At 40.2% G+C, this 14,624-nt stretch overlaps 2 protein-coding genes across 2 annotated transcripts; one reads left to right on the top strand and one right to left on the bottom strand.

Moving 5' to 3' along the window:
- Positions 1–1,742: 1,742 nt before the first annotated feature.
- On the top strand, positions 1,743–6,090 carry myl9b (myosin, light chain 9b, regulatory). Its single transcript, XM_087800229.1, has 4 exons — positions 1,743–1,876; positions 3,776–3,981; positions 4,049–4,210; positions 5,437–6,090. The coding sequence occupies exons 2-4, from the start codon at positions 3,798–3,800 to the stop codon at positions 5,610–5,612; spliced, it is 522 nt and encodes a 173-aa protein (XP_087656355.1). The 5' UTR covers positions 1,743–1,876; positions 3,776–3,797; the 3' UTR covers positions 5,613–6,090.
- A 1,689-nt stretch (positions 6,091–7,779) lies between these two features.
- On the bottom strand, positions 7,780–13,359 carry tgif2 (TGFB-induced factor homeobox 2). The gene is made up of 3 exons (XM_087800572.1): positions 13,090–13,359; positions 10,939–11,159; positions 7,780–10,381 (listed from the first exon to the last, which is right to left on the bottom strand). Exons 1-3 carry the CDS (start codon positions 13,106–13,108, stop codon positions 9,116–9,118), a joined length of 1,506 nt encoding a protein of 501 aa, XP_087656698.1. The 5' UTR covers positions 13,109–13,359; the 3' UTR covers positions 7,780–9,115.
- Between the last annotated feature and the right edge of the window lie 1,265 nt (positions 13,360–14,624).

Raw genomic sequence — 14,624 nt, 5'->3', positions numbered from 1 at the left:
AATGTCTGGCGTTGTCTGAGGCTGCAGCTCTACTCAACTTTAATCATCACTTTAATGAGAGATTAAAGTGATGTATTATCTGATACAAAGAGAATGAAGCAGTCACCCAGAAGAAAAGTTACAGCTCAAGCTCGAAGGTTTTCACCATGGTTGTTGATTGAAAGACAGGAAATAGGAAGTAAATCCTGTTGTTCCTCCAACCCGATGAACTCCTTCTCCAGAGCAGTGTGTTGAATACATCTGATGGACAATCTTCATTCAAATTAAGTTTTCATCATTAAAAATAGTTAATTTTAAACCTTATCCATAATAGAAGTAACAGGTAAAATATCTTTGTACCAAGAAACTAAACCCTTAAGTCACAATAGATTTAGAAACGTTCCTTACACGACGTTACAGAGTTGTGTATTATGTGGTGAAAATAAAATACAAGAAACATCTTAAGACGTTTTTATTTGTTCAGGCTTTTACTTGATTTTCTGGAACTCCTGTTGTGTTATCAGTTTTATCTTGACCTTTAAAGTATATACTTTATTGAGTATTGTTTTGATTGTTTAAGTGCTTTGTGACCCTGGTCTGGAAAAGCGCTATATAAATAAAAATTACTTACTTAGTTACGTTAAGAAAGTAGTTAGAAAGAAACATTTAATGTCATCATAACCGGGATGAAAGAAAAACTTGATCTATTGGAACACAGTAGAAATTGGTTTGGTTAAGCCTAATACAGCTGTGTAGTGTATCAAGATACAGCGTCTTTATTTTAAAAGGCCACTAGATGTCACTCTCTGCTTTATATATCTTTGGCTTTGATCTACTAATTCAATGAAACTTCAAACTTAGACTGCCATCTAGTGGCCTTTCAAAATGATACTTGAATACCCGAATGAATGATACCCGAAGGAGACCTCCGGAGGGATCAAAAAGGTTTTATCTATCTATCTATGATACAGTGCCTTCACTACACAGCTGTTCCACGAGGCCCCGTCGACCTTATCACCAGAATACAGTAACCTCTTATCTCTATAGTCAGAAGTCTAAGGTTGTAGTATAGAAGAAGTGTTGACTACGTCTGTTTATCCCCAGAAACACAAGTGTGTGTGTAGGTAGTACTGATGAAGCAGCTGATACTGTATCATGATACAGTTTGAACGAACACTAGATGGCGCTCTCGGCGAAAATGACGTCAGGTTTCATTGAATTAGGAGATGAAATGATTTAAAAATGTAAAAGTTTACCTCTTTAATTGGGATGAAGAAGTCACCAAAAATGGTTACCTTTTCCTATAGAAGGGTTCAATTCCATTACAATAACAATAACATTCATTTCTGATCACTTGGGAAAATGGTTGTTTACTTGATTATATTAACATTATTATTCCGTGACTCTAAATCTCCCTTTGACACCAGTGCAGGTGTTCCCCGTGTGGTTCTTGCAAACGTTGCCTATTTAAGGAAAACCCTGAGTCTCCTAACAGCAACACTGACCTTCCACAATGTTCTGCATCTCCTCACATCTCACTCCCTCCCTCTTTAAAAAACAGCCCGGCAGCTCTGAATGTTTAGGAACGGTTCCCTAAATAAGGCAGCCTTATCGTAGTTCCTGTCATTTCAGCCTTTTCCCCAAACATCCAGGCACAGTCCGTGGAAGTTGCAGGCTGCAGTCTGTGCATTCTTTTGCCTTGTATGGAGAAGTGGCCTGGCCTGGGATGGCTTTGTGCGAGACGGGCCGCCCCTCTTCATTGGACGGGGTGGTAGGGGGAGGGATCTACCGGGAGTCGGATTCTTTAAACAAACTTTCGGTGGGACTGCCTGCCTTCCTCTCACTGCTGTGTTGGAAGCTGACAAAAGGCCTTTTACATCTCTTGTCTTCAGTGGAGGTGAGTGTGAATCTCTTTGACTCTAGGGCTGTAGAATCATGGTGTCCATGTGACTGACAGGGTTGGGAATGACAGACAGATACGATTAACGTCCAGCTGCTGGTGGATCTAAAGAGATAAGAGGAAAAAGAAAAAAAAAGGCTTTGACCATTTGTTCAAATTGTTGTACAGTTGCTCACTGCTCTGACTGGACACTGTGTGTAGATGTGTCCTCATCATTGTGGACCATTAACGCCACTGACCTGATCACATCTTTCTCTGACACACTCCATGTTCTGATCCATTTAACACTCTTTAATTTCCAGACCCCAGAAAATGAGTGAGTGACGAGAGTGTTTCAAGTGTGTGTGTGTGTGTGTGTGTTTATGTGTGTGTGAAGCAGGAGGACAGTGTTGCTTTGTTACCAGAGGACGGCACAGAAGGGCTACATTCTGTGCTGTTTGTGACAGAAACTCTTCCAGGATCCCTTCACTGTCCATGACCAGGACCCGTCATTTCGATAGAATACAATTGATTATTGATCAGAACCGATAGATATATTCGTCACCTTCCTGAGTGGAAGATAAACATTTGTTTCATCAAACACAAGGGAGAGCAGTGCGTACTGACATGTATGTGTGTCAGTGTGTGTGAGGGTTTGTATGTGTGTGTGTGTGTTATTAACCATTGTAACCAGTAACCTACTTTATTCCTCCCAGAAACTTAGTGTACTCAGATGTTTACTACATAGAGTCAACTAAACATTTCCATCTCCCCGTTTAGAATCATCAATCAATAATGATTAATCATGTCACTTCTGTCCTTGTTTTGACTCCTTGACTTTATTTATCTCACTTTACAGTCAATATAATGAATACGCTTTACATTTTAATTAAAAAACAAAACAACATTTTGATCCAGCCGTGGATACAATCCCCCTCTATGTGCCCATATTAGCGTCAACATGAGTCATCAGCCATTCCCGTTTAACCGAGTCATGTCAATGACATAATAAGAGCAACACAACAACAAGACATGTTCCCCCGCCTGACAAATCCCCTCAGATTATACTTGAACGACGGGTCTAATTCTGGTGCGGAGCTCAATGGTGGCGACATGTCATTTTCACACACATCGCATTGTTCTGAACTGAGCGCGGCTCAGCAGGGGGAAAATGATGGATCTGTAGTGTTCAGGAGGCAGATCCTGAATAATAAAGGCAGAATTTTAGAATGTGAGTGAAGTTTCTTTTATGATTTAGGATATCAATTATTTTCAGGGTTTGATTCTTGTTGAATTATGGAACATCAGAATCAGATTTAATTTAAAAATGTTCTTATCACTTTACTATTTTCTTTAGACTGTAAAATAAAATGTATAAGGTTTTTAAAAGTATTCAAACTCAAAAAAGTATTGATACTGCAATTTGTCTCCTGTATGATAAAGTATTAATACCACCCAAATATTTTTGCAATACCTCAGACCTTAATAGTTGCAGTTTATTTTTTGCACAATGGTTTGTAGCAAACTAAACACAACGGTAAAGTGTTAAACCTGTGGTGACCATCATAGTTACTTCTGCCAAGGAGGTTACTGTGTTGACCTGTTTGTCTTGTAGCGATCTTTCATGTGACAATGGTGACAAAATATGTTGTGTATTCTTAAAAAAGTGCTTTAATTAAAGTTGTTGGAGCTGCAAAAAGTTTAGAATGCTATTGTTCCAACCAAGTGATATAGTGGGCCTTGAATCTAATAGTATGCTGTGCTTCTTGGCAGAGGTATGCACAGTCTCAGTGCTTCCTCTTCTGTAAACAATTAAGATTGTAGGATGGTCCAGAATCTGACCCAGGTTTTGATGTGAAAGTTTGTCTGTAAGAAGATGTTCTCGGTCTTATAACCGACCCATTTCGATGCCGACAGGTCGACCGATCCAACCGCCACCATGTCGAGCAAACGAGCAAAGGGGAAGACCACCAAGAAGCGCCCACAGAGGGCCACGTCCAACGTCTTTGCCATGTTCGATCAGTCTCAGATCCAGGAGTTCAAAGAAGCCTTCAACATGATTGACCAGAACCGAGATGGATTCATAGACAAGGAGGATCTGCACGACATGCTGGCCTCTTTGGGTAAACGTTATTTAAATCTTCTCTCACTTCTTCATTGAAACTGAAATGATGTTCTCCACGCTGCCAGGTAAGAACCCCTCGGACGAGTACCTGGAGGGGATGATGAGTGAAGCTCCTGGTCCCATTAACTTCACCATGTTCCTCACCATGTTTGGAGAGAGGCTGAATGGAACCGACCCAGAGGACGTCATTCGAAACGCCTTCGCCTGCTTTGATGAGGAAGGATCCGGTGAGTGTGATTACAGTAGGAAACGCTTGTCTAACACTTGTTTATGTGAGTTTACAGTGAAGCCTAGTGGGGCGTTTGTTCATTGCATCGAAACACAGGCCTCTTGTGTATTCTGTCCTTTTAAATTGCATTAAAGGTACATCAACATTGAGTGTAAATTTGGTGGTTGTTTCGTGTGCTCCCACTGCACCCCGACAATTCATTAAAAAAATTAGTTAGAATTAGAAATAACAAAAATAAAATGAAAAATGTTAAATTCTAATTTATAATAAAAGTGCAGAACCACTATAACACATATCAATTAATGTGTTTTAACTTTTTTTCAAGTAAACTTGATAAATGTAAAAAAACACAACAACTTTGTAATTCAAAAAAGTCCCCAGATATTAAATATTTTAAATAAATATAATACATATAAATATAATATTTAAATAATAACACTTTTTCAAACATTAATCAAGTACATGTCAGCTCTGTCTTTGAACATCCAAGCGGTTTTAAAAAAAATAATAATAATAATAATTGGTTAACTGCTGTTCTTTTTTTCTTTAACCATCCATTTTCGTGTTTTTTTGTCCATAATTTATTCATCATGAGAATTAAGATGTATTTTGTCCAGTTTTTTTGTGTGTTCCTTTTTTTTAAACTATTATTTAATATTAATTGATTTATTAGGATTCTATGATTGTTAATGACATGTCATCATTTGGTTTTTAGTTTATAGAGTATTTATTTACTGGGCTTCAGTTTTAATAAAATGACAATTTAAAAAAGTACCTTCCTTTTACGGTTATTGCTCATTTTATGTTTATAGTAATATGGAATACAAGCAGAGTAGTAGAGGTACTGTACTAGTATTTACATTTCCCTTCAAATATAATAACAGGATGTCAAAACAGATATAAAGGAAAACGTTTGTTTAATACGTATCATTGTTCATATTTGAAACTGTTTTTTGCCTTGATTATACTTATTTCTATGGTTTCTATGTGGTAGATGATAAAAGAAGTCCTGGGCCTGATTGGGTTTTGACGAAGAATATGCAGAAACACAAGTTTTAGACCAAAACCTTTAACAGATCAAAGCAACACTGGGACAAGATTAAGAAACAGAAGTCACAGGATACAGAGGAGATAAACTAGTGGATGACTTAAAATACGTACTTTTATCAAGTGATAAATATCATGTATGCATGACTTGGATGTTCATCCGCTGTCCTGTCACAGGTGTGATCCACGAGGACCACCTGCGAGAGCTTCTGACCACCATGGGGGATCGCTTCACAGACGAAGAAGTGGACGAGCTCTTCCGTGAAGCTCCAATTGATAAGAAAGGCAACTTCAACTACGCCGAGTTCACCCGCATCCTCAAACACGGCGCCAAAGACAAAGACGACGAATAGAACTCCATCCCCTTGAAAACCCAGTTCTCTTTGGAAGCATGAGTAGGTGTCCATATTGAGCAAGAGAGTGTCTTCGAGTGATTATTGTTTGGTCGTGAAAGTCAGGAGAATTTAAAGATTCACAGAAATGTTCTATTACACGCTTTTCAACTTGCATCATCAGTGAAGTGTGCGACAGAACTGGCAGCTTTGGACCGGCAGGCCTGATGAAGTTAAGCCTGAAGGAAATTCAAATTCAGTCTTGTTGACAATCACATTTGTCTTTAATCCTAAAGCTAAATTAAACAGTAAACCATTGGTCGTGTGATTTTTGTGAAAGGGTCGGGATTGTTGTGCAGGATTTCTTTGCAAACGTGTTGACTTTCTGTTTGTTTTATAATAATATGGCAGTTTATATGTTCATTTGACAGTTTCCTATAAAGCCATTTAACTGTGTTATACTTTTCAAAATAAACAAATATATTTGCATCTGACAAGAGCCAGTCTCCTTTTGCACTGTTGAATCATATTTAACGGGAAGATACCATGGCTGTGATCACATACTGCTTTGTCTCCATGTCAGATGGAATCTTTAGGAGTTGAAGAACACTTTGACACTAAAGAGCACATTTGAAAATATTCTTATACTGCACCACATTTTGAATTTCTCTGAGAGATTTCTCTATGGATGAATGCAGTATTAAGTAAGTAAGTAAGTAAGTAAGTATACACTAAATATTAAGATAAATTGCATAAATCACAAAGCAAGATGATTCTGGGTCATCATCAGATGAACACGGTACCGAAGAATGTATAACTCAGAATTGGACAAACTAAATGCTAGCATGAAAAAATTCATAAAATAAAATATATTCTTAATATTTTCTCCAAGATCATGAAGGTGACAAAAATATTCTTAAATAAAACCAATGATGTTGTTTTTGACACAGCTGATTACACAATGTTACAAAGTTGGCAGATGATTAAAAAAATGTTGAAAAATGACAACTTTATTTGTGTCTTAAACTCCCAAAATATCAATGTTAATGTAAAACCCAGACAAGAGGAAGTCACTTTTTTTCTCTGAAAGAGTGGTGGCCAATGCAAGAAGTTTTTGTGACTCCAATTAAACACCATCCTCCCACAGATCCAGTAATCAAAGGTGAGTCTTCTGTCAGTGGATCACCAGCTTCTAGTAAGCAAGTTAAGATAGGAAGAATTGAGGACAGATATCAATGACATCTGCCTCATCGAGGATGAGAAAGGAGATAAATCTGCCAATGAGCAAGACTGCAAACTAGTGATGGGTTTATGAGACAAACAGGACAAATTCACGTCCAGTGTCCATCAGAGGCGACGAGGTGGAGATAGTTGACAACTATAAGTACCTCGGCGTGTGGCTGGACAGTAAACTGGTCCTGAAACACAGACCATGTGTATAATAAAGTTCAGAGTAGACTGTACTTTCTGAGGAGGCTCCGATCATTTAACATCTGCAGGAAGCTCCTCTGCATGTTCTACCAGTCTGTGGTGGCCAGTGTCCTGTTTTATGCTGTGGTGTGTTGGGGTGGAAATGTGTCCAAGAGGAGTGTCAACAGGTTGGACAGGTTGATCAGGAGGGCTGGTTCTGTGGTTGAAGCTGGACTCACTGGTGACAGTTGCTGAGAGGAGATCACTGAACAAACTACTGTCCATCATGGATGATGACAGTCATCCTCTGAACACTGTCATCAGTGTCGCAGAGAAGCATGAATGCTCCTCCCCAGATGCAACACTAATAGACTCAGGGACTTATTCATTCCTCGTGCTATTAGATTGTTTAATTCTGAGTTTGGGGGCAGGAGTGGAGCGAAAGTATAAAGTATCATGACATTCTATGTTAATCTTTGTATCCTTTGTCTTTGATCTATGTTCTTTATCTTTAGACTTAGAATGTGTCATCTTGTACTTTCTCTTTATAGGAACTTCTTGTTCTTAAGAATCTATTGTCTGTATTGCTGTGTGCTTATTGAAAAAACAATAAAGTTCTATCTAGTGGCCTTTTAAACTGCATCACGGTACAGCATCAGTTGTTTCATGAAGTTTCATCAACCCATCGCTACGATCACTATAACTCAAGCTCAAAAGAGGCACAGGACTCAATAAAAACATGAATAAAACAGATTTGCCCAGAAAATTTGTGAAAAAAGTTTATTCCTTTGAAATGCTGATACAAACACACTTTAAGGCATATATTGCACAGACTATTGAGAGGTTGTCGAATTTTAAAATGGGACATCATCCCTCAGTCTAAGGTTTAAGGCACAGCAGCTGGTCACACTGCTAAAGTCAGTAACTAATCCACTTGGTTGTAGACGAAGAACACAGTTTGAGATAAATATGCCGCTACAACAACAAAAAAAAGAACAAAATATTTACAAACGTGAATGTCCTAAAACTGATAAAACATGTATAAAATCAACTTCTGTTGCTGCGGTAGTTGAACAATGAACCATAAAAATACTTAAATTGTCTGAAATGGTTGTAAACATGTAAATGAGGTATAATCTATTAAGAAACACACAAATAGACTTTCAGAACATGTAGCTAAAAAAAAAAAAAAAATGAACGTTTAAGTTGATCCATCCAGACAAAAGAAAAACAGAAGACGGCTCAGGCTGGTAAACTTGGAAGATTCATCTCTCAATTGTGCTCGGCCAGTTTCACGGAAACGACAACTATGCGAAGGGTTTGAATAAAATCTATTCTCTGAAGCACTGACCAGAAGGAGAGAAACACTGCTACAGGAGTGAACTGACACCCCTTGAAATACTTTGACCAAAGATAAACATAGTTTCCTGCAAAAAAGGTGCATCATCATCGTCATCAGGTACTTTGGAGTGGTGATGCCATCAACCCAGTGCGTTTGTAACAACCAGTGATTGATTGCAACTACTACATTCATACTTCTACATTGTCTTTGAACAATCCCTGCTTCACGTCGTAACAATTGAGTGTATTAGCATCTCAGAAAATAGCCATAAAAATACTGATCTATGAAAAATTGAAAATGGTCCCAATTTTTTTTTCTTAGCAACTGGTACAAGCAGAAGAAGAAGAAGAGGTAAAGTACAGTCAATATTATTTTTGCCCAACTTAGTCACAACAAAAATGTATTGCACACCATGAACAGGATTGATTGTTTGCCTCCCAATACGTTCTGAACCAGCGCGGCTACAGAACTTGCTGGCGGCGCTCTGAAGCTCAAATTAAAGGCTACTTCTTTCTTAAAAAACAGAAGTGGATCTGAAACAGCAACAATAAAGAAAATATATTTGGGATTTGTTCCTTTAACTTTTTTTTTCCTTCTTATAAACAATAAAAAAATCCATGAAAGAGTTTGGCCCTTATGCCTCAGTTCGCGTCGATACCGTCGAGCTGCAGGCACAGAATCACAAGATAAAACATGTTTCCTATTTACATTATTGTCCAGCTTTCATCCCATCATGCACCTGGGCGTGGGAGGGGGGTTAAGCACCTTGCAACTAGTTGACAGCTTCACTCACTGAGTGTTTTGGTTCCCATGCCGTTGCGACCGGAGCGTTGACGACTTGAAGCGAGGTGGGTTGCCTGGTGTCGGCGTGGACCATGTTCCACACGGTGGACAATACCGGAGCGCTCCTCCTCTGCTCTGGTGCGGTCAGCAGAGGCGACAAATTTGGGGTTGATGAGAGCGAAGTGGTGAGTGAGGGAGGAGGAGACACGGGTGAGGGCAGGGTGACTGGCATCATGGAGGGCGAACGGAAGGGCAGGTAAACGGGGGGTCCTCGGGTTGTGACCGTGAAAGTGGTCACCGTCTCCGAGGGATTGACGGGGACAAATGTGACCGTAGGGGTGGAGATCTGGGTCGCGTTAGATAGCGGCGACGTGTTGACGGAGATGAGGACCGGGGTTCTCGCGGGGTTGCCGTTGGCTACCTGTGATACGGCATCCGAATGCGAGGCGACTACGGGTTTGGACACGGGAATGGTGTCTAAAGGAGGCAGGTGCACGGTTGACGCGGGTTGGTGTGGGGTGGCAGCGTGGGGAGGCATCACGGCCGGGCTCCAGATGACTTTTGGCATTGGCACGGGAGCAGGGACCAGGACTGGAGTCGATCGTGAGACCGCAGGGGAGGCGGCAGCCATCGCATTTTCCATCAGCGCCTGAGCTCTGCAGGAATCCATCACATGTTGCTTGTCATCTGGAGGAGGCGTGGGTCCACTGCCGCGATCCGCCCTTGTGTGTTCCATCTTTTCCGCCTCGGTAGATTTCCTCTTGATCAATCGGTTCTGGTTCTCCATCTCTGCTGCCCTTTGCAGAGCGGCGTCCACCAACAAGTGGAAGTCGCTGAAGTCATGGCTGGGGTACAGGTCCGGGGGCGTCGGGGGAGGCGTGTTGAAGAGACCACCGGTGGGACTGGCGGCCATGGTGGTCCTGGCACCTGTAGCCACCCGCTCTTCCGCCTCCAGGAGTAGGGCGTGCGTGTCCAGCCTCATCAGCGCCTGGACAGTGGCTTCCTTTCCGGGGTAGCCAGCTCCCGTCAGGATTGCAGTGGCCGTGTTCCCCAACATCGTGAGGTCCAGCGTCGGAGCTGAGCGTATGACAGACTGCCGATTGATCCCTGAGGGGCTAAGAGGGGCTCCCTCTCCGGGGCCTTCTGTCTTGGTACCGAGCTTGCGAGATATCGTGAATTTCGTAGGGTCTTTCCCGTCTTTTCGCAACAAACTGGGAAGGAGGCGGCGACGAGCATTGATGAACCAGTTACAAATCTGCAGAGAGAACAATGTATACACAATTATAACGGAGTGCAAGAACCCCTATGGAAATATGTGCCATTTTCTGTCCATTAATGATTTCCGTCAGTCATATCGTTTGAAAATTCACCTTCCATGTTAAGGCCATTGCAGCAGCCAAGGTATCAAGCAGGCAAATTAAAAAATGTTCGTCTTTTCTTTGCATTTTTGTCTTTTTTTGAGAATACCAATTGAAACTGAAAAAATGCTTAGCGAGTCCATTCTGTTAGCTGCAGTCACCAAGGTTACCAAACTACAAGAATGTGTGTGATTAGATTAATACAACTATAGCAATTGGGGACAACCCTAGAATTTCCGAATCTTAAATTGACATTATTTCATGTAAAATGGTGTGGAATGGTGTCAAAGTAATCCATTCTTAAAGGGAATCTGGGTCACACAAAAATGGATAATAGTGACATTATCCTAACATGATGTTATTGCAACGAAATTAGGATAGGAAAAGTGAAAAAGGGAACAGTTCGTAAGAAACACTCGTTATAGATATGTTGAGCAGAAGGGAGAATGTTTACCTGCAGCACAGACAGTTTGGTCTGTCCAGACAGACTGAGCTTCTCCTGCTCAGATGGGTAAGCGTTGAAGCGATGCTTGTACAACCAGCTCCGCAGAATCTGAACGGCTTCCTTGGGCAGGTTACCGCGGCGGCGGCGCTTTCCGCAGACCGAGTTACCTTCGTCGCTGTCAGACATAGCCGAGGAGGTCCCTTGCTCCGGCCGGCGTTGGTCTTCTAGAGCTGCCAGAGATAGAGATACATCAGTCCAGGTGTTGCTGGAGGTTTGAAGCCACAAACTAACTCAAGAACAAAAACAAGAAGAGAGGAAAGACTAAATCAAAACAAACAAAAGCCAGAGTGACCCAAGTGTCAACAACATTTTGGTATTGGATTTTGAAGTCGCATCCATGACAAGCTTCTTTTCATAGCCAGGTCCACCACCAAAGGGAATCTCCTTACAAAATGGAGCATGCATGATTCCAGGGGTGGGCCACAGAATGCAGTAAATGTCTTTCTGCCAGGGCAGGATGAAACCTGACCCCTGGGGCAGCGCTTGTCTTCACAAAGGAGATTGTGTGCATATCAACATCACAGTAGCCGGTGGCCCAGGAATCCATTGACCATGCAAAGAAGGCCATTTTCACCTCATGCCAGTAAAGCCAGGACTGCAGGAGCAGTTAGCAACATCTTTTGAAATTCAACATTCTTGCACAATGAAGGTGAAGTTGGGGGTGTTGATGGGAAGAATCTTCCTCGTTGCAACTTTAGCTGCCCGTGATCAATTCATTCTGTCAATCTTTTTTTCATAGTAAATAATCTTTAGTTTAATTGATATGTAATTAATTTCTACACTTGTAAATACTTAATAAACTTTTATTGCCAGTGTCGTTGACACAACATAGGATTTTTTTTTGTGGTGGCACATTAGTGGTAAATAACTCATAGAAAAACAGAATCAAGCTCAGAGGCAGGTATTCTGCGGCACCTAAATATTACTTATCAATGGATAAAGATTATGTATAACCATAAGAAAGAGGAGGGCAAAATCTGGGGATACGTTACAGGAGCCACCACAAGATATATTCTAAAGTATGAACAATGATATAGATATATCTATATATATATAAAATATCATCAAGTACTCGGGTATATATATAGTATTACCTGAGTACTTGATGGTGTTGGAGAATTTACAGACCGCATGACTTTGTTAGTGACTGCTTGTGTTTTAAGACCATCTATAAAATATGTTGGGGTTAACTGTATCCTTCTGTCCTCAGTTATTGTCAGGGTCTCTGTGGATGTTATTGTTTCTCCCCACTGAGGACGTAATGACTGCCGTCATCTAGAATTAAGCTCAATAAAATATTTAACATGAAATAACTTCTAATAGAGGAAAGCTATGATACAATACCATGAAATTAATAATTCTTACCTAACATCTGTCTGACATCTTCTGATGTCGAGATGGAATTCAAAAAAAAATGGGGGGAAGAAGTTGAGAACATCTCATTCAATTCAGCATCCTTTTGATGCAAATGTAAATGTCTCACTCTCAGCTTGTTGCAGAGAGGCATGTAAATGTCAACATGGCGTCTCCAATTTAAATGCTAATAAGTTGATGCCACCTTCACATGTGTTAAAAAAAATGATCACAAAGGGGAAATGTACATATGGCAGAAGAGTTGCTAGTAAAAAAAAAACCCATCATAGTGACATCACAGCAGCAGCAGCGTGCACGTCAGGCTGTCACTTTTTGTTTACAACATCCTCCAATGTACTTGCTGGACTTCACCAAATCCATGTGGGGAAAAAAAAGCTTTTTAAGCCTCTTTGATGGGTTTTGATTTAAATCACAAAAAAAAAAAGTTTGTCTTGCAAAAGCAGCAACAACAAAAACAAAAAAACAACGGCTCCAACATCCTCACAACTTTTTTTCCGAACTCACTTCAACGAGTGTTGCCGAAAAACTCCGAGAGCACTCGGCGTTTTTTGAAGCCACAACAAAGGAGCCTCGTCTCCCCGCATGTCTCTCCGCCAGATGGACACCATGCCTGCCTCCGAACACATAACTAGCTATAGCCGCGGAACACACGCGCTGCATTTGCGTCGCCACATACCAGACTAAGAAGCAACAGATATGAGCGGGAGAAAAGGAAAAAACGCTCACCTCGTTTGAGCGACTTCATTCTTTGTTGATGGTCGCCAGGAAAACGCGCAGCTGTCCAAGTTGGCCGCCGTTGACACAACGACACTTTCTTCTCAAGGTGCTGCGTTCAAGTCGCGCCGGTCAACGCTGGCGTCACCAAAAAAATTTAAAAAAAATTCTCCCTTCTCGTCAGTTGTACGCCATCCCAGTCCGTCACATCAGTCCAAAGATGAATGTGTTTTTCACGGCTTGTCGTTTCTTCCTTTTACCTGCACGCAGCGGACAGTCTGTGCCAATCTTGACAGTCGCTAGACGCTCAAGTCCCGCCCCCCTTCCTCCGACACGACCGTTGGCCAATGGGAGCGCCGCGTCCAGCTTCTTTGACGGCGCTCGACCAATCGGGTGGCTTGAACGGGCGATGTGGGCTGCGGTGACTGACGGGAGAAGGTTTTTCATTCAAAATAAGTCGCAGTCAAAAAATCACGGTTAGTTTAAACGGCTGATGGCGATCAACCGAATAAACACGTATGCTCTAATAGGACAGGATACACGACGTTAATCCTGTAAACAATTGTTTTAACGTGTGAAATAGTCAAAATATTTGAGTTTAAATTAAGAAGTGACATGCAATTTGCTCATTTAGACCAAAAGAATTTACATGGACATTTAAAAATATGATTAAACAATGCAAATGTAGGCATTTTCTATATCTTTTCTTTATTTGTATTTTTTTTTAGAATCTATTTAAAATCTCGCAAAAACCTTCTCAATATAAAATGTACCTGCAAAGATTTAAGCTCTACACCTGACTTAAAATGATTAAATGTAACGTTTTCTTGTAATTTTACGATATTTACATTTATAAATTCAGTTTAAACACCAAACCTATTATTTAAATGTCCTTTTTTTATGATGTTTATTCTCCTTTATAAAATCAATTCTAAGCCATTTATTTCAGTATTATTGATTTAATGTTTATATTCAGGGTTCTCATGTAAGTAAGTAAGTAAGTAAGTAAGTAAGTAAGTAATTTTTATTTGTATAGCACTTTTCTAGACCAGGATCACAAAGCGCTTAAACAATCAAAACAATATTCAATAAAGTATATATTTTAAAGATCAAGATAAAACTATAAACATGCATATATAAAAGTGCTTCAGATATCACTACATCTATGAATCCTTTAGAAAGATCCAGTTTGGTTGACAAACCAACATTTTTTCCTTTTTTCCAAGTTTGTGATTTATTACAAGAATAATTCTGTTTTGTCTGCTGTTAACTCAAAACTTCCTGTGTAAATTAAAGTAATATTGACACATTTTGAATCTATATAAACTTCATAAACATACGATATCAACCCACACAACAACTGTGCTATATTTTACAACTCAAATAATTTACTGTAAACTTAAAAAAAAAATCTTTCTATTTAAAAACCTAACTTGATGGACTTTTAATGCAGTTAAACTCTAATAAAATGTTTTGTCTTGTCATATTGACAACTCTTGACACTCAGTTTACATGTTTATTTGTTGCTATATATAAAATCTTCATTT

The sequence above is a fragment of the Callionymus lyra genome, chromosome 10 (genome assembly GCF_982586985.1).
Source record: "Callionymus lyra chromosome 10, fCalLyr1.hap1.1, whole genome shotgun sequence".
Taxonomy (NCBI): domain Eukaryota; kingdom Metazoa; phylum Chordata; class Actinopteri; order Syngnathiformes; family Callionymidae; genus Callionymus; species Callionymus lyra.
Note: the sequence above shows the minus strand (reverse complement) of the source record. Positions and strands in the feature narration are given on the sequence as shown.